General features: G+C 41.5%; 1 protein-coding gene across 7 annotated transcripts in view; it reads right to left on the bottom strand.

The window, feature by feature from the left end:
• Positions 1-1444: 1444 nt before the first annotated feature.
• Positions 1445-24054, bottom strand: part of MLH1 (mutL homolog 1) — a 54397-nt gene continuing 31787 nt past the window's right edge. For 6 of the 7 annotated variants that reach the window (XM_011981916.1, XM_011981921.1, XM_011981922.1 and 3 more), the window contains 7 exons: positions 22427-22575; positions 11374-11482; positions 9355-9418; positions 4624-4788; positions 3713-3805; positions 3310-3423; positions 1445-1813 (listed from right to left, as the gene is read on the bottom strand). In XM_011981916.1, coding sequence (XP_011837306.1) covers positions 1646-1813; positions 3310-3423; positions 3713-3805; positions 4624-4788; positions 9355-9418; positions 11374-11482; positions 22427-22575 — 862 coding nt within the window. In that variant the 3' untranslated portion in view covers positions 1445-1645. The remainder of the gene's footprint in view (positions 1814-3309; positions 3424-3712; positions 3806-4623; positions 4789-9354; positions 9419-11373; positions 11483-22426; positions 22576-24054) is intronic. The other variant, XM_011981917.1, reaches the window with a different exon arrangement.

Genomic DNA, 24054 nt, shown 5'->3' with positions numbered 1-24054 from the left:
GACCTCCCAAAGTGCTGGGATTACAGGCGTGGGCCACTGTGCCTGGCCTCTTTTTTTTTTTTTTTGAGAGACAGTCTCGTGCTGTCACCCCTGCTGGAGTGTAGTGGCATGATCTTGGCTCACTGCAACCTCTGCCTTCCGGGTTCAAGCTTGATTCTCCTGCCTCAGCCTCCCAAGTAGGTGGGATTACAGGTGCCCACCACCACACCCTGCTAATTTTTGTATTTTTATTAGAGATAGGGTTTCACCATGTTGCCCAGGCTGGTCTTGAACTCCTGACCACAAGTGATCTGCCTGCCTCAGCCTCCCAAAGTATTGGGATTATAGGCATGAGCCATTGTGCCTCAGCCTATACATTTTCAGTAGCAAGTTGTGTGGTTGGGGGTGGGTGGAAAGGTGTTCTAAAGTGCAGGTTTATTCTAGAACTCCATCCCAGCTAGAACCAACATACTGTGTGGCCCAGCTCTTGAAGCTCAGAAAACCCCCTATTCCTCTCCACTAAAGGTCACTCAGCCTGTGCCCCACCTGGGCTCATGGAACCTCACTTCTGAGATGTCCTGGTCTACTTTGTGGAGTTCTTACTGTTCAAAACTGACCTTGCCTATTTTGTGGCACAATAAATACGTGTGTAACATTCTGTCATCCTAGTCTTTCCAAGTGAAATTGCTCCATTTCTTCATAAGATGAGAGTAGTCTGTTCTTTATCACTGAACTTTCTTCACTGAGTCTTGGAATCTGGATTTTACCTTAAAACCATAGACATTCTTCCTTCCCGAGCTGAATGCTCCATTTCTCTAAATGTAGGCTAATATTTATTAAGGAAGCTTATTTTGTCACTCACAGTTTAAGTTTATATTTTTACATCATCCTTCAAAAAAGATTACCTAGAAACTTCTTTATCTTAAGCTATTAGTACTCATAGTCATTAACAAAGTGGGCTAACTTAAAAATTCATACTTTTGCCGGCCGTGGTGGCTCATGCCTGTAATCTCAGCACTTTGGGAGGCCAAGGCAGGAGGATCACCTGAGGTCAGGAGTTCGAGACCAGCTTGGCCAGCATAGTGAAATTAGCCGGGCGTGGTGGCAGGTGCCTGTAATCCCAGCTACTTGGGAAGCTGAGGCAGGAGAATTGCTTGAATCTGGGAAGCGGAGGTTGCAGTGAGCCAAGATCATGCCACCGCACTCTAGCCTGGGCAACAGAGCAAGACTCAGTCTCAAAAAAAAAAAAAAAAGAAAAAACCCCAAAAACCAAAAACTCATTATAGATGAAGTAAGGACTATCTTCTTTCTTCAAGTTTTTTTCCTTAATAATTAGCTTTGGTTACTGAAGACACTAGATGATCAAATCCAGCCTTCTCCATGGTCAGCACCGTCAGAGCCTGCGACATGTTCTTTTTGGCCTCTGAACTGACACAATATATAAATAATAAAATTAAATAAGAAATTATGTTAGGATACATCTGACTATTTATTTATAATTAATCCACCATATATAAAGGAATGCTACCAGCTAGAAGGCAAGTGTTAGTCTTAAGTGCTACCAACACTTACGTTGGTACACTTTGTATACCACACTTTGATACAACACTTTGTATTGGAATACAGAGAAAGAACAACACATCCCATAGTGCATAAATGACCATATTTAACACCTCTCAAAGACTTTGTATAGATCAGGCAGGTTAGCAAGTTGCAGGATATTTCCATCTTCTGTGAAATGTTTAGGAGGCAGAATGTGTGAGCGCAAGGCTTTATAAACAATGTGTTCCACAGTCCACTTCCAGGAGTTTGGAATGGAGCCAGGCACTTCACTCTGGAAAACACATTAGATGTCATAAGCCTCCCTGTTTGCATCCCAACATATACTGGTATCCTGGCTGATGGGATGTGCACTGAGCCTGGAAAGACTTGGTGTTATCTAGGGCTTTTGAAGTGGATCTTGTGCACCAGCCTCTCAGGGATACCACAGGCCTGAACACAAGAGGATTTTTTTGTTGTTGTTTATTTATTTAGAGACAAGGTCTTGCTCTGTCACCCAGGCTGGAGGGCAGTGGCGTGATCATAGCTCAATACAGCCTCAAACTCCAGGGTTTAAGCCATCTTCCCACCTCAGCCTCCTAAAATGCTGGGATTATAGGTGTGAGCCACTGTGTCCAGCCAACATGAGGTTTTTAAGGGGGGAAAAGAAGCCACTGCTCTGTGGGACTGTCTCCTGTGGAACCTTTGTTTTCATTCAGGGAGAAAATGGTTTTATTGTAGCAGGAGCTAACATCATGTCTGATCCTGACTGATATTTGGATGGCAACCGTAGGAAGTACCTAACTTACCATTAAAATCGGGTCTGAAAATAGTTCTAATCCCCAGGGGAGGAATGAAAATATTAATGAGGATTACTTTGCCTCATTATTCCTCTCCTTCTTGTAAGCCTTAGCTGTCTCATTTGTAAGAAAATGTTCTTTCTCAACTGTCCTTCCTTTGCCTGAGGTAACATTTCCAATCAAATGAGATAGTTTCCACACATCAAATGAGATAGTTTCCACAGAGTTTGGTAAGTGTGTTGCCTTCTCCACTGGAGTGAGAAACTCCCTAGAGGCTTTGGCCAACAGGACTAAATCTCTGCCCTCCCACCTACAGACTTGGAATCCTTGAGCATGCCCGAGCGGCCTTCAGCCTCCTCATCTGAAACTGGCTCACACTGCTTAGGAGATGACTGTGGCCAATCAGGGGTCATACTCTGATTAAAGTGGGCTACCCTTTGATTCTTAGAATATTTCAACTCTCCCCTCCAACCTCCCTCCAAATATATGTTGATTTTAAAAGCATTATCATCTGACTGGGAAAAGTGACAATGAAACATTAGGAATCCAGGCACCCTTTTTGTGTCAAGTTGACCTGTAAGAGGAGTTATAGAGCCTTGTTTTCCTGGCAGGGCAGTGGCTGGATACAGAGCAAGGCAAAAAGCTGAGAGATACAGGGGCGACTGACCCAGAATCTGAAGACTGGCTACACACTTCAGAGCCAACAGTGGGAGTATATGGACTCTCCAGCCTTAGACAATCTAACTCAACCTCCTATTTCTCACTGTGATGGCTTGTGCTTTCACATTTGACAATTTCTGAGGTCACTCTGGAGGTATGTTCTACATCAGCAGATGGAAGTAAAACTCATGAATAAAAGCTGACTATTGTGTTTGAACCTTGTTGGGTACAAAGAAATCCCAAAATTTTAGAGATGGGCAAGTTTCATTTCCTAAAGATTGTATGAGGGCCTGTCCTAGTCCTTGGGTGCCAATGTGCATCACCACTGTACCTGCTGGCCTGAGAGGGTCGACTCCTCAGATATGTACTGCTTCCGGATGGAGTAGAACATAGCACATTCTTTACTGAGGCTTTCAAAACATTCCTTTTCTTCGTCCCAATTCACCTGGTCCAAAGAATTCAATACCTCAAAATAGGTATGAATTTAAACATTTTCATTCTAAATGGAGATCACAGACTACTTAAAGCTAAAAAACTAAATATGACATTTTAGGCATTAAAACTATAAATGAGACTGCTGAATATTGCTGGGGATGAATATTAGGATGAGAGCAGGCCTTCAGCTGTCCCATCCTTATCATCTTTATCATTCCATATCAAAGGGTGGTCATGTGCCCTTTCCCTCCAGCACACATGCACGTACCGAAATGCTTAGTATCTGCTTGATCACTGACCTCAGTGGCTAGTCGAAGAATGAAGATAGGCAGTCCCTCCAAAGGGGGCACATAGTTGTCAATCAGAAGGGGTAATCCAATCAGGTTCCCTTCCTGCTTGCAGGAAAAAGACAGGACAAGGGAACAAGAAATAACGCTGTCATAGTTTAAACAAATCCCATTTCTCCAGTGCTTTCCCAGGCCTTGTCCTCCTCTCTGCCACTCTGGGCGACCATGTTACTTGATTGGGCTGGGCACTGGGGGCAGACCTACACACTTAAAGAGTTTTTCATCCTGACACACAGCACAGCAGAACAACCTTTTCTTTGGATCTGTTCATGATCCAAAGAACACATCAAGATGGAGAGCCCCAGAGATCAAGGGGTAAGAAGAAATGGGAGCAAATGGCATAATCTCATTTACAATGGCCTGCAGGGATTCGACTCTCCATGTCTGGGTCCTTCACCCTGGGAACAGAAGTAGGCATGAATAGATAATAGTACAGTTATGTAACCTAGAAATGCAAATAGGGAATGGAGAGGATGTCACATATGTCACTTGCTGCTTCTGAGGGAAGGCCTAGTCCTGATCTTGGAACTTTTTTTTTTTTGAGACGCAGTCTTGCTCTGTCACCTAGGCTGGAGTGCAGTGGTGCAATCCTGGCTCACTGCAACTTCTGCCTCCTGGGTTTAAGTGATTCTCCTGCCTCAGCCTCCCAAGCAGCTTGGATGCCACCACGCCTGGCTAATTTTTCTATTTTTTTAGTAGAGACGGGGTTTCACCATGTTGGCCAGCTGGTCTTGAACTCCTAACCCCAAGTCATCTGCCCACCTCAGCCTCCCAAAGTGCTGGGATTACAGGCATGAGCCACTGTGCCTGGCTGGAAATTTTATTTGAAGAATACAACAGAAGTATAAGAATGGCTGTCATACCTCATCAATTTCCAAAGAGAAATAGTCTGCAAGCATCTCGGCCTTCTTCTTCAGAAACTCAACAATGTATTCAGCAAGTCCTTCTTTGGGACCATCTTCCTCTGTCCAGCCACTCTCTGGACTATCTAAGGCAAGCATGGCGAGGCCAAAGAGTGGTGCTGGCTCCTAGGAAGAAACAAGAACATGAAGGAGCAAGCTTTAACGGGGTATCCAAATGAAGCCTGAATTCCCACAAATCCACTATCAGAATAGCAGGTGAGAAACCACAAATGTAACACTCATCCCCTATATACCCCAAAGGAAGTGCCCGAACAATCCACAACAAAACCCCTTTCCTCCTCTTCGTCAATGGCCATTTCAACAGAGAAGATACGACAGACGAAAAGCCTGCTGAACGGATGGGAAGGGTGAAGTCCTGGGGAGGTATTTTCCTTCTGTGTAGCCTTAAGGACTCAACTTTCATATTTCTAGAAAACCACGAGGCAGATCATTTCTTTCTACTGCCTCATAACTAAAGTGCGGGGGTGAGGATGGAGAGTAAGTTAAATTGAATGACATTTCAGGTCAATCATCTAATGCAGAAACAAAGGGAAAACTATGCTTAAAAATAAGATGCCTAGGTTATCTTCCATTTCTCCCCTTCTGATGTTGTTACGTTGTTACTCATACTTTTACATATGTTATAAACCCACAAGACATTATTTTTTCATAATAGAAGAGTCCATTATCAAAAGGATTTAACAATCCTAAATGTTTATGTACCCTACCCAGTAACAGAGCTTTAAAATATACAGGCTGGGTGCGGTGGCTCATGCTTGTAATCCTAGCACTTTGGGAAGCCAAGGCAGGTGGATCACGAGGTCAGATTGAGACCATCCTGGCTAACACGGTGAAACCCTGTCTCTACTAAAAACACAAAAAATTAGCCGGGCGTAGTGGCAGGCACCTGTAGTCCCAGCTATTCAGGAGGCTGAGGCAGAAAAATGGTGTGAACCCGGGAGGCGGAGCTTGCAGTGAGCCAAGATTGTGCCACTGCACTCCAGCCTGGGTGACAGAGTGAGACTCCATCTCAGAAAAAAAAAAAATTATATATATATATGTGTGTGTGTGTGTGTGTGTGTGTGTGTGTGTATGTAAATGAAGGCAAAAACTAAGAGAACTGCAAAGAGAACAGACAAATCATAATTATAGTTGGAAGTTTCAATACCCCTTTCTCAATAATAGAACAGGCAGAAAATCAGGAAAGACATAGGAGATTTGGGCATCACTATCAACTTGATATACTTAGAACATTCGACTCAACAAGATCAGAATACCAATTCTTTTCAAATACATATGGAACATTTACCAACACAGACCATATTCTGGGCCATAAAAAAAGTTTCAGTAAGTGTAAAAAAAAAAGGCAAGTATGTTCTTTGACCAAGATGGAAATAAATTAGAAATCAGTAACATATTTTTTAAAAAATCCTCAAGAAATTGGAAACTAAATAACACGGTTCTAAATAACCTGTGGGTCGAAGAAATCGAAAGGGAAATTAGAAGGTATTTTGAACTGAATGAAAATGAAAACAAACTATCAAAATTTGTGGGATGCTGTTAAAGCAGTGCTTAAGAGAAATTTGTAGCACTTAACACCTGTATTAGAAAAGAAGGTAGGTCTCAAATCCGCGACCTCAGCTTCTACCCTAAGAAATATGAAACAGGCTGGCCGCAGTGGCTCACACCTGTAATCCCAGCACTTTGGGAGGCTGAGGCGGGTGGATCACCTGAGGTCAGGAGTTCGAGACCAGCCTGGCCAACATGGAGGAAACATCTCTACTAAAAATACAAAAATTAGCTGGGTGTGGTATACTTACCAACTCATTCTATGAGGCCAGCATTACCCTGATACCAAAACCAAAGACTAAAAGAAAACTATAAACTAGTAACATTCATGAGCACAGATAAAATAATTACAATAAAAATTTTAGCAAATCAAATCCCATAATATATAAAAAGGATTGTATATTATAACCAAGCAGGGTTCATCCCAGGAATGCAAAGATTGGTTTAACATACGAAAATTAATCAATGTAATTCACTATATTAACAAACTATAAAAGAAAAATCTTATGATTATCTCAGTAGATGCAAAAAAAAAAAAGCATTTGAAAAAAATTCAATATCCAATCCTAAATAAAGTCTCTAGCAAATAAGGAACAGAGGAAAGTTTCTCAACCTCATAATGGGCATCTACAAAAAACCTATCTATGGCTAACAGCATACTTAATGGTAAAAGACTTTCCCCCTAAGATCAGGAACAAGAGAAGGATTTCCAGTCTTACCACTTCGTTTTTCCTATCTTTTTTTTTTTTTTTTTTTTTGAGACAGGGTCTCGCTGTGTTGCCCAGGCTGGAGTGTAGTGGTGCATTCTCAGCTCACTGCAACCTCTGCCTCTTGTGTTCAAGCATTTCTCATGCCTCAGCCACCCAAGTGGCTGGGATTACAGACGTGGACTGCCATGCCCAACTGTATTTTGTATTTTTAGTAGAGACAGAGTTTCACCATGTTGGCCAGGCTGAACTCAAACTCCTGGCCTCAAGTAACCTGCCCACCACAGCCTCCCAAAGTGCTAGGATTAGAGGCATAAGCCACCATGCCCAGCCCATTATTACCACTTCTATTCAACCTTGTATTGGAGACTCTAGTCAGTGCAGTCAGACAAGAGAAAGAAAAGGCAGCTGGGCGCAGTAGTTCATGCCTGTAATCCCAGCACCTTGGGAGGCCGAGACGGGCAGATTACTTGAGGTCAGGACTTCAAGACCAGCCCGGCCACATGGTGAAACCCCGTCTCTACTAAAAATACAAAAAAAATTAGCTGGGCGTGGTGGTGGACGCCTGTAATCCCAGCTACTCAGGAGGCTGAGGCAGGAGAATCACCTGAACCCGGGAGGTGGAGGTTGCAGTGAGCCGAGATCCAGCCATTGCACTCCAGCCAGGACGACGAGCAAAACTCCATCTTAAAAAAAAAAAAAAGAAAGAAAAGAAAAGAAATAAAAGGCATTCAGATTGCATAGGAAGAAGTAAAAGTTTCTTTATTCTCAGAAGACATGTTCATATATAGAAAATCTGATAGAATCTACAAAAAATCTATTAGAATAAGTGAGTTGAACAAGGTTGCAAGATACAGCATCAACGTACAAAACTATAAGTATTTCTATATACTAGCAAATAAACAATAGGAAATCGAAGTTTTTTGGCTGGGTGAAGTAACTCATGCCTATAGTCCTAGCACTCTGGGAGGCTGAGACAAAAGGATCACTTGAGGCCATGAGTTTGAGATTAGCCTTGGTAACACAAGACTCCCGTTTCTATGAAAAAAAAATTTTTTTTAAATTAGCCAGGTGTGGTGGTACACACCTGTATTCCTAGCTACTTGAGCCTAGGAGTTCAAAGCTTCAGTGACCTATGATCACGCCACTGCACTCCAGCCTAGGCAAGAGTGAGACCCCTGTCTCTTAAAAAAAAAAAAAAAAAAAAATTTGGGGATAGGCGCAGTGGCTCACACCTGTAATCCCAGCACTTTGGGAAGCCAAGGTGGGCAGATCACCTGAGGTCAGGAGTTCAAGACCAGCCTGGCCAACATGGTGAAACCCCATCTCTACTAAAAATAATTTTAAAAATTAGCCAGGCATGGTGGCAGATGTCTGTAATCCCAGCTATTTGGGAGGCTGAGGCAGTTTGAGAATCACTTGAACCCAGAGGGTGGAGGTTGCAATGAGCCAAGATTTTGCCACTGCACTCCAACCTGGGCGACAGAGCAAGACTCTGTCTCAAAAAAGAAAAGAAAAAATTTTTGAAAAACACCATTTAGCATTTAAAAATGTGAAATACTAAGGGATTTATCTAACAAAAGTTTTTCACCCTAAATTGATCTAGATTCAACATAATCCCTATCAAAATCTCAGCAGGCTTTTTTATAGAGTATATCACATGAAAAAAGAAGATATGAAACCATATAAACAGGTAGTATGATTTTTAACTCAGAACTAAAATTCGGCATTGAAAAAGTTTTTGACAGTTTTCACAAAAAGCATAGGAAAAAAAAAAGTCTTGGAAGAAATGGACTAAAATTGTTGGTAGGGGTTGCATTTGGACCATGGCTTTAGACAATGTTTATTTTTGTCCCTTTCCAAGTATTAAGTGTCAGTAGATACTTATTTTTTTGAGGGAATCTCGTTCTGTTGCCCAGGCTGGAGTGCAGTGGTGCGATCTCAGCTCACTGCAACCTCTGCCTCCTGGGTTCAAACTATTCTTCTGCCTTAGCCTCCTGAGTAGCTGGGATTACAGGTGCCCACCACCATGCTAATATTTGTAATTTAGTAGAGACAGGATTTCATCATATTGGTCAGGCTGGTCTTGAACTCCTAACCTCAAATGATCTGCCCGCCTCGGCCTCCCAAAGTGCTAGGATTACAGGCATCAGCCACTGCACCCGGCTGAGTATCAGTAGATATTTATTAACTTCTGTACTAATAAACATTTGTTTAAGTTGGCTACCAAATGACTATTTTGCTAAAAAATATAAAACTTCTTATAGACACCTCCATATGCAAATCATACAATACAGCAACTATCCTAAGAATTTTTAGAAAAATTTAATATACTACAAATAAGATATTAGTGGAGAGCTACTATTTTCAGAAATGATCAGTTGAAATTTCAGAAGTAAAAAGGATCTAAACTTACCGATAACCTCAGAACACCAAAATTGGCAAAATCATAAATGAGTATCTGGTAGAACAGTTCTTCACTGAAAATAAAAATGAAGTGAGTTTAAGGAATAGCTGAATTCATGCTTGAGATACAAGCAGTTGGGACAAAATGGGAGAAGTAATCCCTGAAACATGGATGAGACAGAAATAGTTCTGCCTGGCTGTGGAATCTGCTTAACAGTCTAACAAAATCTCTTACCCCTCCAAAGAGCTGGGATTCCCAACATCTTCAACCAGGGCTTTGAGTGGCCAGCCTCTAACAGATAGGTTAGAGCACTAAAACCAAGTCTGGCTTGCTACCACTCATGTTCTGTCCCTACCTGTCTGGTGCTATACACTGGTTTCTAACACTCTGCAGTAAAATTTAAAAAGTTTTTTGTCTGCTTACCTTTCCCCCACTTACAAAGAATCCTATAAATCACTTTTTTTTTTTACAACTTATTAAAAATTATATGAAATGTACAGGGAGGGCAGGGAGTCTTCCTAAATAATCAAAAATAGACCTAAGGCAGGATTATACTATGCTGACATGTAGTTTAGGATGATACACTGGCTGGCAATAGTCCAAAAGCAGCTATGAAGTACACACTATATTGAATTACTTCCAAAAACACAATGGGAATAAATCCACATTTATATGGTACTTTATAGTTCTTAAAACACATTGAACCCCACAGACTTGCTTAAAGACTTCTTCTCATCAAAGCAGACAAAGCACCTGCTATGTCTGCATTTTGGTGGGGAAACTGAGGCACCTATTGAGTAGCTGAGTTATTCTATGTCAGTTAGTAAAGTGCTAAAGGAAGGACTTGAATCCAGATATTGAACTCTGAACCCAGTTCTCTCCCTGTGTTTTTCTACCCCCTTACTGGAAAACCAATTCACATTCTGCAAATCTGGGACTGGCCTGAATTTGTATCTGTGAGATGAAAGAACATGAATGCAACTGTGATTTGGGGCCTTGGAGGTCATTCCCTTAGACATGCTGGAAAAGAAAAAGCAAGGGGAGTAGAATTCCTAACAAATTGAAAAGTGACAGCTCACTATACAAGCCCAAGCATTCTCAAAGCAGACAATGGAACTTGAACAGAGTTGCACTAAATGGGTTTCCGAGCCTAGGAGGAATGAGTTCTGAATACATACAAGGAGGTACATGTGCTAACAGGAAGCTTCTGGACTGGGGCAGTTTCAAGGGATGGCAAATAGGTTTCTATCTCATGTACCAACTCCATGCAATGTATAGTGGCTGCCCCACTGACAGGGCCAATAAGTACTCTGAGCCCACAGCAGGGCTTAGAGGGAGAGTCTCACAGTAGGTAGGTGATGTCTAGTATATGCAAGGTGGCAGCATCCTCCCATATGCATTACCTATTTGAGAACAGATTTAATACAGATTCTAGACTCAACAGGAGCTCATCCACCAAGGTCCCTGGAAACAATCAATAGAAACGTTGCCAGCCATGCAACAGTCAAATGAAACTGATGGGGTCACCTTTCCTGTGCTGATCAAGCCCACTGGCTTGCTTGGTGGCTGGAGTAGGCCTTTGCTCCATTCTCAAAGCTGGGAGGAAAGAAGGCATCAGGTCTTCTTTCTCTTGCATCACCTACAATACTCTGTTGCATACAGAGAATTCTCTAGCAGCACCAAACCCTCACCACCTGGTTCACAACATTTACAGGGTGCTGAGCAACTACCAAGGACTAGGCTTCTTGGGTTATTTCTTACCCTCACAAACAAACAAACAAAACTCCTGCACATTAACTAGTAATACCACAACTTACAGATGAGAAATCTGAGACATAGTTTAGGAAAGTAACTTGTCTACAGTCAAATAAATGGGAAATGGTCGAACTTGGATTTGAAACCACATCTGTCTGACTCCAAAGCCTGTGCCCTCCCAACTACCTCATGCTGCTCTTCTTAGCTTTTGTGCCTGTGCTCCCTGGACCATTGTTCTAGTGGCTCTGCTTGTTCACACACTCACTGATTTACCTAAGCTTGGTGGTATTGAGAAGGTATAACTTGGTCTGATGCTGTGCCAAGGCCCACTGAGGATTCACACAGCCCACGAAGGAGTGGTTATGCAACATCTCCCGGAGAACTGCAAAACAAAAAATAAAACCAAAAAACAGGTAAGTAATGGAATCCTACCAACCCCACTTCATTGCCCAAAGCACCAAGCACCAGAGCTAGAGACACCAAGTAAGCAAAGAAGCCTGAATTGAGCCTCCTGGTGAAAACAAACACAAATGAGGAATAAAATAGAACTAATCTTTTAACACACAACAAGGAATTGCTAAAAGATTAAAGACACCCAAGGATCAAAATCTAAGACAAAGTAGGAACTCAGGTAACAAGATCTCTGAAGTCAACTTTATCCAAAGACATTTGAGAAACCTCAGGAATCACAAACATTAGTTTTCACAGGCTCTGAAGGTGGCAAAAGGAGGACAAAAGCATGGAATGGTTTGAAATGGAGAGTCTACTAGGAGGCCACTTTCCCAACACATGAAGCTGAGACTCCAAAGGCTGCACCCCCAGTGAAAAGGAAAACCATACTACTATGCCCATGCCCACTTCCCTGCCCCTCCAAGGGCAGTAAGCAAAATCGCCACCTCTAGCATTGGTGTTGGAAGAAAAAATGACACCCTGTGAATCTGTAATCATAAACTGGTCCTCATATGCTTTTCCAGTCAGGATTCATGCTAAGCAGGTACCTGAAAACCTTAAGCGGAGATTTTAATTTAAACTGATAATCGGGGCTGACTGTTCCTCCAGTTTCCTAGTAGAATCAAATGCAAATTCTCTCTGCAGAATTTCATTGTCAACCCAGGCTTCAAGTAATTCCCCACAGATAAAGTATGAGGAATTAACAGTTACAAAATTACAAAAAAAGCCCCATGAATTAGAATCCGGAAGAATCCACAGAATGAGACCTGTAAAGGTTTCAGGAATTGGAAAGATCAGCAAATAACATAAAATAAGTATGTTCAGCATGCTCAAGAAGTATTAAAACCATGAGTAAACAGCAGGACACTATCCACTATCTCCTGGGATCAAGATTTCCAAATAAGCACATAAAGTTTTTAAAAATGAAAAATACAATAATTGAAAAGAAAAATCAAGATAAACTTAAAAACAGATTTGACAAAGTTAACAAGGTAATTAACTGGATGGTAGATCAACAAAATTATCCAGAATGTAACACAGAAAGATAAAGAAACTGAAAATATGTAAAGATAACTTATGTACATGGGAGATAATAAATACATAACTCATGTTCCAGAAGGAGTCGGAGAGAGGGCAGGAAGAGGACAGTATCTGAAGACTTCGAAGACAAAATACCTGAGAATATCCCCGAAGTGATGAAAACTGTCAAGTCTCAGCTAGCAAGCCCAACAAAATCCACACGTGACACACAAGGTTACTACGTGGTATTTTTAAAAGGAGATCTTAAAGGTACTCAGAAAGAAGAGAGATTACCCACTAAGTAAATAAAATATAAGACCGGTAGCTGAATTTTCAACAGGTAACAAATTTTAAGACCGATAGCTGAATTTTCAAGAGCAAGAGTAGAAATCAGAAAATGATACACTATTACCTTCAATGCACTAAGAAAAAATAATTGCCAATCTGGAGTTTTAAACCCAACACAAATACTTTTCAAAATAAGAGTGAATTAGACAAAGCAAAAAAAGTTTGCCATGGCTATTATTTGAATGTCTGTGTGCCCACAAAATCCACAGGTTAAATCCTAACCCCCAAGGTGACACTATTAGGAGGTGGGGCCTCTGGGAGGTGATTAGGTCTTCCCTCACTGTTGGGATTAGCGGGATTAGCCCTTATGAAAGAAACTCCGGAGAGCTAGCTATCCCCTTCCACCATGTAAGGATACAGCTAGACAGCGCCATGCATGACGAAGCGGGCCCTCACTAGACACTAAATCTGCTGGGGCCTTGATCTTGGACTTCCCAGTTTTTAGAACTTCTATTGTCTTAGGCGTGAAAGGACTAAGCCACCAAAGGCCCCACTAAAGGTTCAGGCAGACCATAAAACAGCTACAGGAAAGAATTATGATCAGATAATATGTGGCAAATCCAAACAAACTGACAATAACAAGTATCACAGAACAAGTAGATACAGGCATACCTCTGAGATATTGCAGGTTCAGTTCCAGACTACAGCAATAAAATCAATATCACAATATAGCAAGTCATGTGAAATTTTTTGTTTTTCAGTGCATATAAACTTATGTTTACACCACATTGTAATCTATTAAGTGTACAACAGTATTATGTCTAAAATCAATGTACGCAGCTTAATTTAAAAACAGTTTTTTGCTGGCCGGGCACAGTGACTCATGCCAATAATATCAGCACTTTGGAAGCCCGAGGCAGGCGGATCACCAGAGATCAGGAGTTCGAGACGAGCCTGGCCAACATAGTAAACACCTGTCTCTACTAAAAATACCAAAATTAGCCAGGTGTGGTGGCACATGCCTATAATCCCAGCTACCTGAGAGGGTGAGGCACAAGAATCACTTGAACCTGGGAGGTGGAGGTTGCAGTGAGCCTGGGCGACAGAGTGAATCTCTGTCTCCAATAAATTAAATAAATAAAATTAAAAAGGTTTTTGCTAAAAAATGCTAATAGTCATCTGAGCTGTTGGCGAATTGTTATCTTTTTGATGGTGGAGGATCTAGCCCTGATGATGGCTGTTGACTGATCAGGGTGGTAATTGCTGAAGGCTGAGGAAGCTGTTGCAATTTCTTGAAATAAGACAACAGTGAAGTTTGCTGCATCAACTCATTTCTCGTTTCATGAAAGATTTCTCTGTAGTTTGTCATGTTGTTTCATAGCATTTTACTCACAGTAGAAATTCTTCCAAAACCAGTGTCAATCCTCTCAAACCCTGCTGCTGCTTTACCAATTAAGTTTATATAATATTCTAAATCCTTTGTTGCCATTTCAACAATATTAACAGCATCTTCACCAGAATTAAGTTCTCTCTCAAGAAACTACTTTCTATGCTCATCCATAAGAAGCAACTCCTCATCTGCTCAAATTTTATCATGGGATTGCAGCAATTCAGTCATATCTTCAAGCTCCACTTCTAATTTTCTTGTGATTTCCACGACATCTGCAGCTACTTCCTCCAATGAAGTCTAGAACCCCTCAAAGTTATCCATGAGGGTTGGATGCAATTTCTTCCAAACTCCTGTTAATGTTGATATTTTGACTTCCTCCCAGGAATCTCGAATGTTTTTCAGGGCATCTAAAATGATGAATTCTTTCCAGAGGTTTTCAATTTACTTGGCATAGATCCACCAGAAGAATCACTATCTATGGCAGCTAGAGCCCTATGAAATGTGTTTCTTAAATAAGACTTGAAAGTCAGTATCACTCCTTGATCCATGGATTGCAGAATGGATGCTATGTCAGTGTTCATCTCCTTATATATCTCCATTAGAGATCTTGGGTGACCAGGTACCTTGTTAATGAGCAGTAATATTTTGAAAGGAATCTTTTTTTCTGAGCAGTAGGTCTCAACAATGGGCTTAAAATACTCAGTAAATCATGCTCTAAAAGATGTGCTGTCATCTAGGCTTTGTTGTTCCATTTATAGAGCACAGGCAGAGTAGAGTTAGCATAATTCTTTAGGGCCCTGGGATTTCTGGAATGGCAAGTGAGCACTGGCTTCAACTTAAAGTCACCAGATGCATTAGTACCTATAAGAGAGTCAACCTGTCTTTTGAAGCTTTGAAGCCAGGCAGTGACTTTTCCTCTTTAACTATGTAAGTCATAGAGGGCACCTTCTAATAGAAGATTGTTTTGTCTACATAGAAAATCTGTTGTTTAATGTAAGACACCTTCATCAATTAGATCTTCTGGATAACTTGCTATAGTGTCTACCTCAGCACTTGTGGCTTCTTTCCTTAAACCTCATCAGTCTCTGTTGGCTTTCAAGTTTTCTTCTGCAGCTTCCTCACCCCTCTCAGTCTTCAAAGAATTGAAGCAAGTTAGGGCCTTACCCTGGATTAGGCTTTGGCTTAAGGGAATGCTGTGACTGACTTGATCTTCTATCCAGACCACCAAAACTTTATTACAGCAATAAAGCTGTTTCGCTTTATCATTCATGTATAACTTGGCTAACTTGCACAAGAGGCCTAGCTTTCAACCTATACTGGCTTTTAATATGCCTTTCTCATTAAGTTCTTGCTTTCAGTTTTTTTGTTTGTTTTGTTTTGGTTTTTGGTTTTGAGACGTAGTCTCACTCTGTTGCCCAGGCTGGAGTGCAATGGCATGATCTCGACTCACTGCAACCTCCGCCTCCTGGGTTCAGGTGATTCTCATACCTCAGCCTCCTGAATAGCTAGGACTACAGGTGACCATCACCAGGCCTAGCTAATTTTTGTATTTTTAGTAGAGACGGGGTTTCACCATGTTGGCCAGGCTGGTATCGAACTCTTGACCTCAGGTGATCCACCCGCATTAGCCTCCCAAAGTGCTGGGATTACAGGCGTGAGCCACTGCACCCGGCCTCATCCTTTCACTTAAACACTTGTGGACACTTTGGGGTTATTGATTTGCCTAGTTTCAATATTATTGCATCTCAAGGAATAAGGAGGCCTGAGGAGAGTGAGGAAGACATGGGAACACCCAGTCAGTGGAGGGGTCTGAACACACACATTAATTAATTAAGCTCACTGTCTTATGTGGGCATGGTTTATGTCCACATAAGACAGTGAGCTTAATGGTGCCCCAAACAATTACAATAGTAATGCCAAAGATCAGTGATCACAGATCACCATAACAGATATAGTAATAATGAAAAAGTTGGAAATATTGTGAGAATTACCAAAATGTGACAGAGACACAAAGTGAGCACAGGCTGCCATAAAAATGGCACCTAATAGACTTGCTCTACAAAGGGGCCAATCTACAACTAGTAAAAAATGTAGTATCTGTGAAAATCAACTCCAGGTGGGCTAGAGGCTTAAGTATGAGTCTTTTAGGAAACAATCTAAGAGCATATCTTTAATTATCGCAAAGTTAGGATGGATTTCTTAAGCTAAAAAGCCAATCTGTAAAGAACAATTGATAAAATCTGCCTACATTAAATCTAAGAATTTCTGTTCCTAAAACAAGTATTCATTTTAAAACGTTACTAGGGGATCCTTAAACTAGGGGAAGATATTTTCATGTAACTCACTACTATCTAGAATATATCAAAAACTCCAAAAATTACTTAGGAAAGACAAAAAAAAGAGCCCATCAAATATTGGGTAAAAAACTTGAACACACACTTAACAGCTGATGAAATATACTTAATTTATTTATTGATTATTTATTTATTTATTTATTGCTCTGTTGCCCAGGCTGGAGTGCAGTGGTACAATCTCGGCTCACAACACCACCTACCTCCTGGGTTCAAGTGATTCTTATGCCTCAGCCTCCCAAGTAGCTGGGATTACAGGCATGTGACACCATACCCAGCTAATTTTTATATTTTTAGTAGAGATGGGGTTTTGCCATGTGGCTGGGCTGGTCTTGAACTCCTGGCCTCAAGTGATCCACCCACCTCAGCCCCCTAAAGTGCTGGGATTATAGGCATGAGCCAATGCGACTGGCTGAAATACATTTAACTTTATTGCAACCAAGAAAATGCAAATAAAAACTACCATCAGATATTGTTTCACAATCATCAAACTGGTAAAAATCTGACAGTATAATTATTGGTGATAATATAAATGAATATGACCCCTCTGGAAAATAATCTGTCAGTTTTATGACCCAGCAATAACTCTCTTAAATATATGACCTAGAGCTTCTCATCCAGTATGCTAGGCCACCAATCAACTCATATGAGGCTGGGAAGCAAGGTGGCATGTGGGGACACAGGGACTGAGACCATATGAGTCCTCCAACTGTCCTTCAACAGAAGAGTGAATGAACTGTAAATTCATGAAGCAGAATCTGTATTATACAGAAAAGGTAAACCAGAGCTATATGTAACAAGATGGATGAATCTTAGGAATATATGTATAGCCACATGTAAATTGCAGAAAAACTAAACTTACAGTGTAATTCTACTTTTATAAAATCTAAAGCTTGCAAAACTAAACAAATTTTTAGGACTACAAATGTAGGTAATAAAACTGTAATAAAAAAACTATAATAAAAAAAGGAAATAATAATCCCAAAATTTAGAATAGTAATCACCTCTAAAGAAGAAGGGAAGGGAATGGCACAGGGGAGCAGCACATAAGAGCCTCAAAGGTGATGGTGATGTCCCATTTCTTAGGCAGGTGCTATTGTCACAAGTGTTCATGTTTTTCTGTAGACGCTACATATATTTTATAAATATGATTTTTAAATTTACCAATGTATATGTATGTGTGTGTTATGCACATATATATATACTTGTGCATATATCTATGTGTGTGTATATGTCTCTTTGTTTTCATGAAATAAATAAAAATATCACCAGCAAAAAGGAAGAGTGGGGACAAGAGAGGTTGGAGAAAACAGCATGGGTCATAGCACAGCAATAAGCCTATACATTATGTTTTTACTATACTTTTCTTTTTAAGCTTTGGCACCACAAGTGAATTATACTATTATAGAAGTTCTGCAATACTATCCCTCACTCCATAAAAAGAGGTTTATTTTCTTCATTTTTAAAGTATTCCTCTCTGTTCCCACTGGAAACTCGATGTCTCTACAGGATGTTCTGCGTAGGCGGAAAATGATTATTTTAAAAGCTGGAGAACATCAAATAATCCTGAATAATGAGGCACTGGAGGAAAGGGAGAGCAGTGTAATCCACCAAAACAGTCAGAGATTTTCCACACAGAATGTTCATGGACTGCTCTGACGCATCCAGACCTACTGAAGCGCAGCCCTGCCAGCAAGACGGGGAAGGGAGGCAGCAGCATCAAGCACAGGGCTTTTCTTCATTGGGCATTGTGAGGCTTCTTGTACCTCTTCACAGCCTCTTATCAGGACTTAAAACAACTTTCATTTCGTCCCTAACCTAAATATCCCCATAGTGCTGGTCTGCAGGCATTTCCCTGCCAAAATCGGACAAAATCCATCTGTACTTCAAAGCCAAACCACATATCTGAGTTCATAACTGAGGCCTTGAGTCTCAGCATCTTTTTCTGAGAAGCAGCAAGGGAAACCAAACCTGAAGAAAGGGCGACCAGTCCTCTAGTTCCTAATGCTCACTTGCAAGGGTAAATGCCCCCATCCCTTGCTGGCTGTCTTCCAATGGCCACTGTATGCCAGTACCTTTGCTGTTACCAGAGATAATCAAGACACCCTTCCATCCCTCTCAGAAGATCTCACCCTGGCTTTCTGCTGAACTGGCCTCATATCTCTATTAGAGGATTTCTTTCATTCTACCTAAACAATTCCCAGATAACACCACGGTATTCTTTAAAGCAGGGGTCATAGTTGATCCATTTCACTTCCTACTTCTGAGCTTGGCACAGTACATTTTTTACAGAGAAGTTACTTGACAAATGTTCGCCGAACTGATTTCTTGTACCAAAAAAACCTGTCACCTAGTGACAAACCATGAATATATACATTCAGACCCAGGACTGTTCACCAAAGAGCAAGAAAATGAAATTAAGTGTGGATATCTGGAGGCAAAAAACATTAAGGGTATTTTCACTCTAAATGGTAGCAAATAGCTTATGACATTTCTTAACCCCATTAATTAACAATCAAAATTATGGGACTAGCAGTAAGTAAATTCAGCCATTACTAATCCCTGAGATGAGCCTTATTCCATAGAATGCTTGCCTGGATACTGGAACCTGTCAAAATTAACCTCACTTGTTAACTCAAAATGTGTCCACCATGGATGGGTAAATCCCTAAACTCAAGAGAACTGTCTAACTGAACGTTCAACTTTGACATCCCTTTAAAATAAAGATTCTAGGGCTTTACCTCCCAGGCTGCTCCTCTCAATCACTGACTTGCTCCCTTAGCAAATATCTACTGAGTATACATGCCAGGTACTCTGCTCAGCACCAAGGACGAGGCAGTGAGCTCCACAAACATGATCCCTGCACAGACAACACACTGCTCAAATAATCATACAGGTCAGGTGCAACTAAGAAAGCTGTGACAAGGAATGTATCTCTTACTTCTTTCATGACCTGGGGAACTTCATCAGGGAGTAGTCAGCCTGTTGGTCTATTAAGGCTAGTGGTCTTCCTCGTCAAATCTGAGCCTCAGTCAAATCCCTATACAGCATTCAACTCAAAGAGAATCAGCTTCTCCCAGGCTGGGACTTTGGGTGTCAACCAGACACCAGCGGGTAGGGGCTCATGGCAGAGGTCCCTCTCCTTGAACAGTGCCTTACAGATTATAAAGCACACACACAGTATCTTAAGTGTTCATCACCACAGCCCAGTAAAGGCTGCAGTGTAGCACATTTTACAAAGCAAGAAAATCATGCCCAAAATGTTGAACAAATTTCTGTCTGGTCTCTGAATGGTGTAGGTGGTGGGAGCTTCAGAGGAGTTCTGGCTCCAAAGCAAGAGCACATTCCATTCCCCACAGCACAGGCGACTCCGTCTGTAAGACCTACACCAGCATGTTTGAAAACACCAGCCCCAGTCGATGGAATCAGAATTACATGGCATGCTTGTCCTGCAAGGGCTGTTGACCTGGTTATGCATCTAGCCTTCCTGCATGAAGGCCACTGCCAGTAGCAACCCACCACCAACAAGGCAGGAACCTGGGCCTGTTTTTGATTGTGGAGATGTTGCAATTGGTCTGTCCTCTCCATTTTCCCTTCCATTTTCCTCATCTTTAAAATAGAGAAAATGGCATCTGCTCTGCCTCCCTCACAAGACTATTCTATAATTAAGTGAGATACTGTGTAGGAATATACAATTTTAAATCATTTAGATTTATCATTTTAGCCTCAGAAGACTCCAAAGCTGACCAAACTTGAGGCAGGTTAGCTTTGTTAATACACTGCACTGAAAACAGTTTGATACTATTCAGAAAGTTATTGACATTGTAACTTTCAACAGCCTGCTATACACGAGGGAGACAAACCCTTAAAGAAAACTCATAATTTCCAAACTGAGGGAATCTGTCCATCAAAACCACTGTGAGGAAGACTGCTAAATGCATCAAGTAACAGCTCACCTTTTAAAAGCATTTTAAAAGTTCCTAGCTTAAAAGCTAACAATGATGGAAGGGAAGAGCAACTGGAGCAAATCATGGAAATAAAAACCAGAAGCCAATTGGCAGCCACTTCTACAGCTAGCAAAACCTCAGTCACAGGAAGTTTGTATCCTGCCCAAAGGGAGAGACGACCTGTGGGTCTTTTCCCACATGTAAACAAAGGCCCAAAATGCTAAGAAAAGGGAACAAATGTAGAAAGGCAAGTTGAAGCTTTCCTGAATTTGCTTAGACAAGTGGTGACTGAGACTGAAAAAATTAAAGAAGCCACTGAATCAAAAGCAGATGGTTTTGTTTTGTTTTGTTTTTTGTTTTTCTTTTGAGACAGAGTCTCACTCTGTCGCCCATGCTGGAGTGCAGTGGCACGATCTTGGCTCACTGCAAGCTCCGCCTCCCGGGTTTATGCCATTCTCCTGCCTCAGCCTCCCGAGTATCTGGGACTATAGGCACCCACCACCCCGCCTGGCTAATTTTTTGTATTTTTAGTAGAGATGGGGTTTCACCGTGTTAGCCAGGATGGTTTCGACTCGTGATCTGCCTACCTTGGCCTCCCAAAGTGCTGGGATTGCAGGCGTGAGCCACTGCACCCGGCCAAGAAGCAGTTATTTTAAAAGGTTAGGGACTAGTGGGAAAGGCACAGAATTGCTCCTTGGCTACTCATTTCTTTTAAAAATTAAACCAGATTGTCATATTTTAAGATACACTTTGTAACAGTTTTGAAATTTGACTACCTTAATTAAGAAATGTGTAATAGGCCAGGTGTACTGCCTCACACCTGTAATCCCAGCACTTTGGAAGACAGAGGTGAGGATCACTTGAGCCTAGGAGTTCAAGACCAGCCTGGGAAACATGGCAAAACCCCATCTCTACCAAAAAAAACAAAAACAAAAAATTCACTGCAGCCTGGGTGACAGAGTGAGACCCAGTGTCCAAAAAAAAAAAGTATAATAGATGAAAAATAGAAGGGTCACTGCTAAGTTCTCAAGTACAGAGCTGCCTACTGGAGCCCTAGACAATGATGTCTACACTTAGACCATTACTGTCTCACTCATAAAGTGGGGTTAGGATTGTTGCTTGGGCCAGTTCACTGTTACACACCTCAATCCCTGAGTCAGTTCATCCCTTGGAGGTGACTAGCCTCACCTTTTAATTCCTAAAACCATTATTTTAGTTTTGAAGTAACAGGGATCAAGATAGTTCTATACTCAGGTATTCTCAAAACCTATTTCTGACAAAGATGATAATGATTTACTACTTTGTCTTCAGAATATAAGTGTCAGCTCCTTACTCTGTAACAAGTGTTATTATTTACATTTTATCTCTAAACAGCACAATGATCTTTAAGGGTAAAATTAATTTCATTTTATAGGTAAGAAAGAACTGAGGCAAAGAAAGGTTAGGTCAGGAGTCTAAGGTCACAAAAGAGACGTGGTAGTGCCAGAATTTTAGCTCATGGCTACCTCCCAAGCCTGTGCACTTTCAGCAACAGGACATGCCATTCAGTACACAAGATAAGAATTTTGCTGACCATTACATTGCTTTCAGCTAAGACAGAAACAAACTGAAAATTGGTCAAATGACTGATTTACTCTGACTCCTATGGTTTAACAAGAATACCAATTAAGGCTAATTAAAATAAACAGAGATTATTTTTCTCCCTTTTCTCCCAATCAAAAATTGTCTTTAAGCTGATGCTATTGTGGGTTAGTAAAGGAAGAGGAGCTTGCCCAGCAAAACTGTAGTGGCCACTCTGACAACATGACTGCTTTCTCCATTTCCAGAACCTTGGCAGTTGAGGCCCTATGCATCCCAGGCAGGCCGCAGCGTTTACGTACCCTCATGTCCCCGCTCATTAATTTCTTCCTGGAGACTCAAAACACTGGTGAGGTTAATGATCCTTCTCCGGGGGGTACAAGCTGCAGTCATTTCCTTTCGGGAATCATCTTCCACCATTTCCACATCAGAATCTTCCCGATGTCTCTTTCTGCAATGAAGAAAAGGAAGTGCAGATCATTACTATTCTTGTTTTTAAACTTAGCCAAATTTTGTGGGTTGCATTTTGGAGGAACAAGCAACTTCTCTGTGCTGGTTCCACAGAGCTGTGGATGAACCCCTGTGCTGGTGGCAGGCCAAAAAGATCAGTCTGTTCTCTGATAGACTGCTTATCTGACAACGCTCAGATCCCAGCAGCTGGCCCTGCAGCCAATGTAGCAGGACTCTGGAGTATAGCTTCATCCCGTAGAGCTGCAGGGCGTTGAACAAGTGAGCTGAATTTGTCAAGTCTCATTCATTCATTCCTCCATCTATCCATCCATCAGACACTGCTATATACTAACTACATCCAGCAATGAACAAAACAGATAAGGTATCTGCCCTCACAATGCTTACTTTTTTTTTTTTTTTTTTTTGAGAGACATAGTCTCACTATGTCTCCCAGGCTGGAGTGCTGTGGTGTGATCTCAGCTCACTGCAGCCTCTGCCTTCCAGGTTCAAGCGAGTCTCATGTCTCAGCCTCCCAAGTAGCTGGGATTACAGGCACGAGCCACCACACCCAGCTATTTTTTGTATTTTTTTGTAGAGACGGGGTTTCATCATGTTGGCCAGGTTGGTCTCGAACTCCTGACTTCAGGCGATCTGCCTGCCTCTGCCCCCCAGAGTGCTGGGATTACAGGTGTGAGCCACAGCACCCAACCCACAATGCTTACTTTCTAGTGGGAGAGTCAAATAGCAACAGAAAAGAGATCATTTTAAGTATCAATAAACACAATGAAGAAAATAAAACAAGGTAGCATAACAGAATGATGGGGAAATGAGAGGAGAAAGAACTTCAGACTGAATGGACAAAGATGGTCTCTGGCAAGAGGTGACTTGCTGGTCTCACACTCCCGACCTCAGGTGATCCGTCTACCTTGGCATCCCAGAGTGCTGGGATTACAGGTGTAAGCCACCACGCCAAGCAAGCCAAGAGGTAACCAGGGGGTTCCCAGGCTGAGAGAACAGCAAAAGCAAAAGGGTAAAAAGCTCAGTCAGTTCAGATCAACCACAAGAGCTGTATGGCCAAAGCACCATGTGGGAGAAGGAAAGGGGAGGGCTGGAGCAAGGGTTGGGTGAGGGATTTAAGTTTTATCCCAAGTGCAAAGGAAACCACTGAAACATTCTCAGCAGAAAAATGATACCACTTGATTTTGGGCTTAAAAATATTTGACTACTCTGTGGTAAATATCACTTAGTTCTGCAAGTGATAAACAAATGTAATACTTTCCCTGCAGGGATAAGAGCATTAAATGGGATAACGTATGCAAAGTATCTGGCACACAGTAGATGCTCCATAAATATTAGCTTCCTTTATTATTCCCTGGAAAAAAATCTTTTTTTTTTTTTTTTTTTTTTTTTTTTAGAGACAGAGTGTTACTCTGTCAGCCAGGATGGAGTGCAGTGACTTGACCACGGCTCACTGCAGCCT

This window comes from Mandrillus leucophaeus, unplaced genomic scaffold, assembly GCF_000951045.1.
Source record: "Mandrillus leucophaeus isolate KB7577 unplaced genomic scaffold, Mleu.le_1.0 Scaffold231, whole genome shotgun sequence".
In the NCBI taxonomy this organism is placed as follows: Eukaryota; Metazoa; Chordata; class Mammalia; order Primates; family Cercopithecidae; genus Mandrillus; species Mandrillus leucophaeus.
The sequence above is the reverse complement of the archived record's forward strand: the minus strand, read 5'-3'. Positions and strand labels throughout refer to the sequence as shown.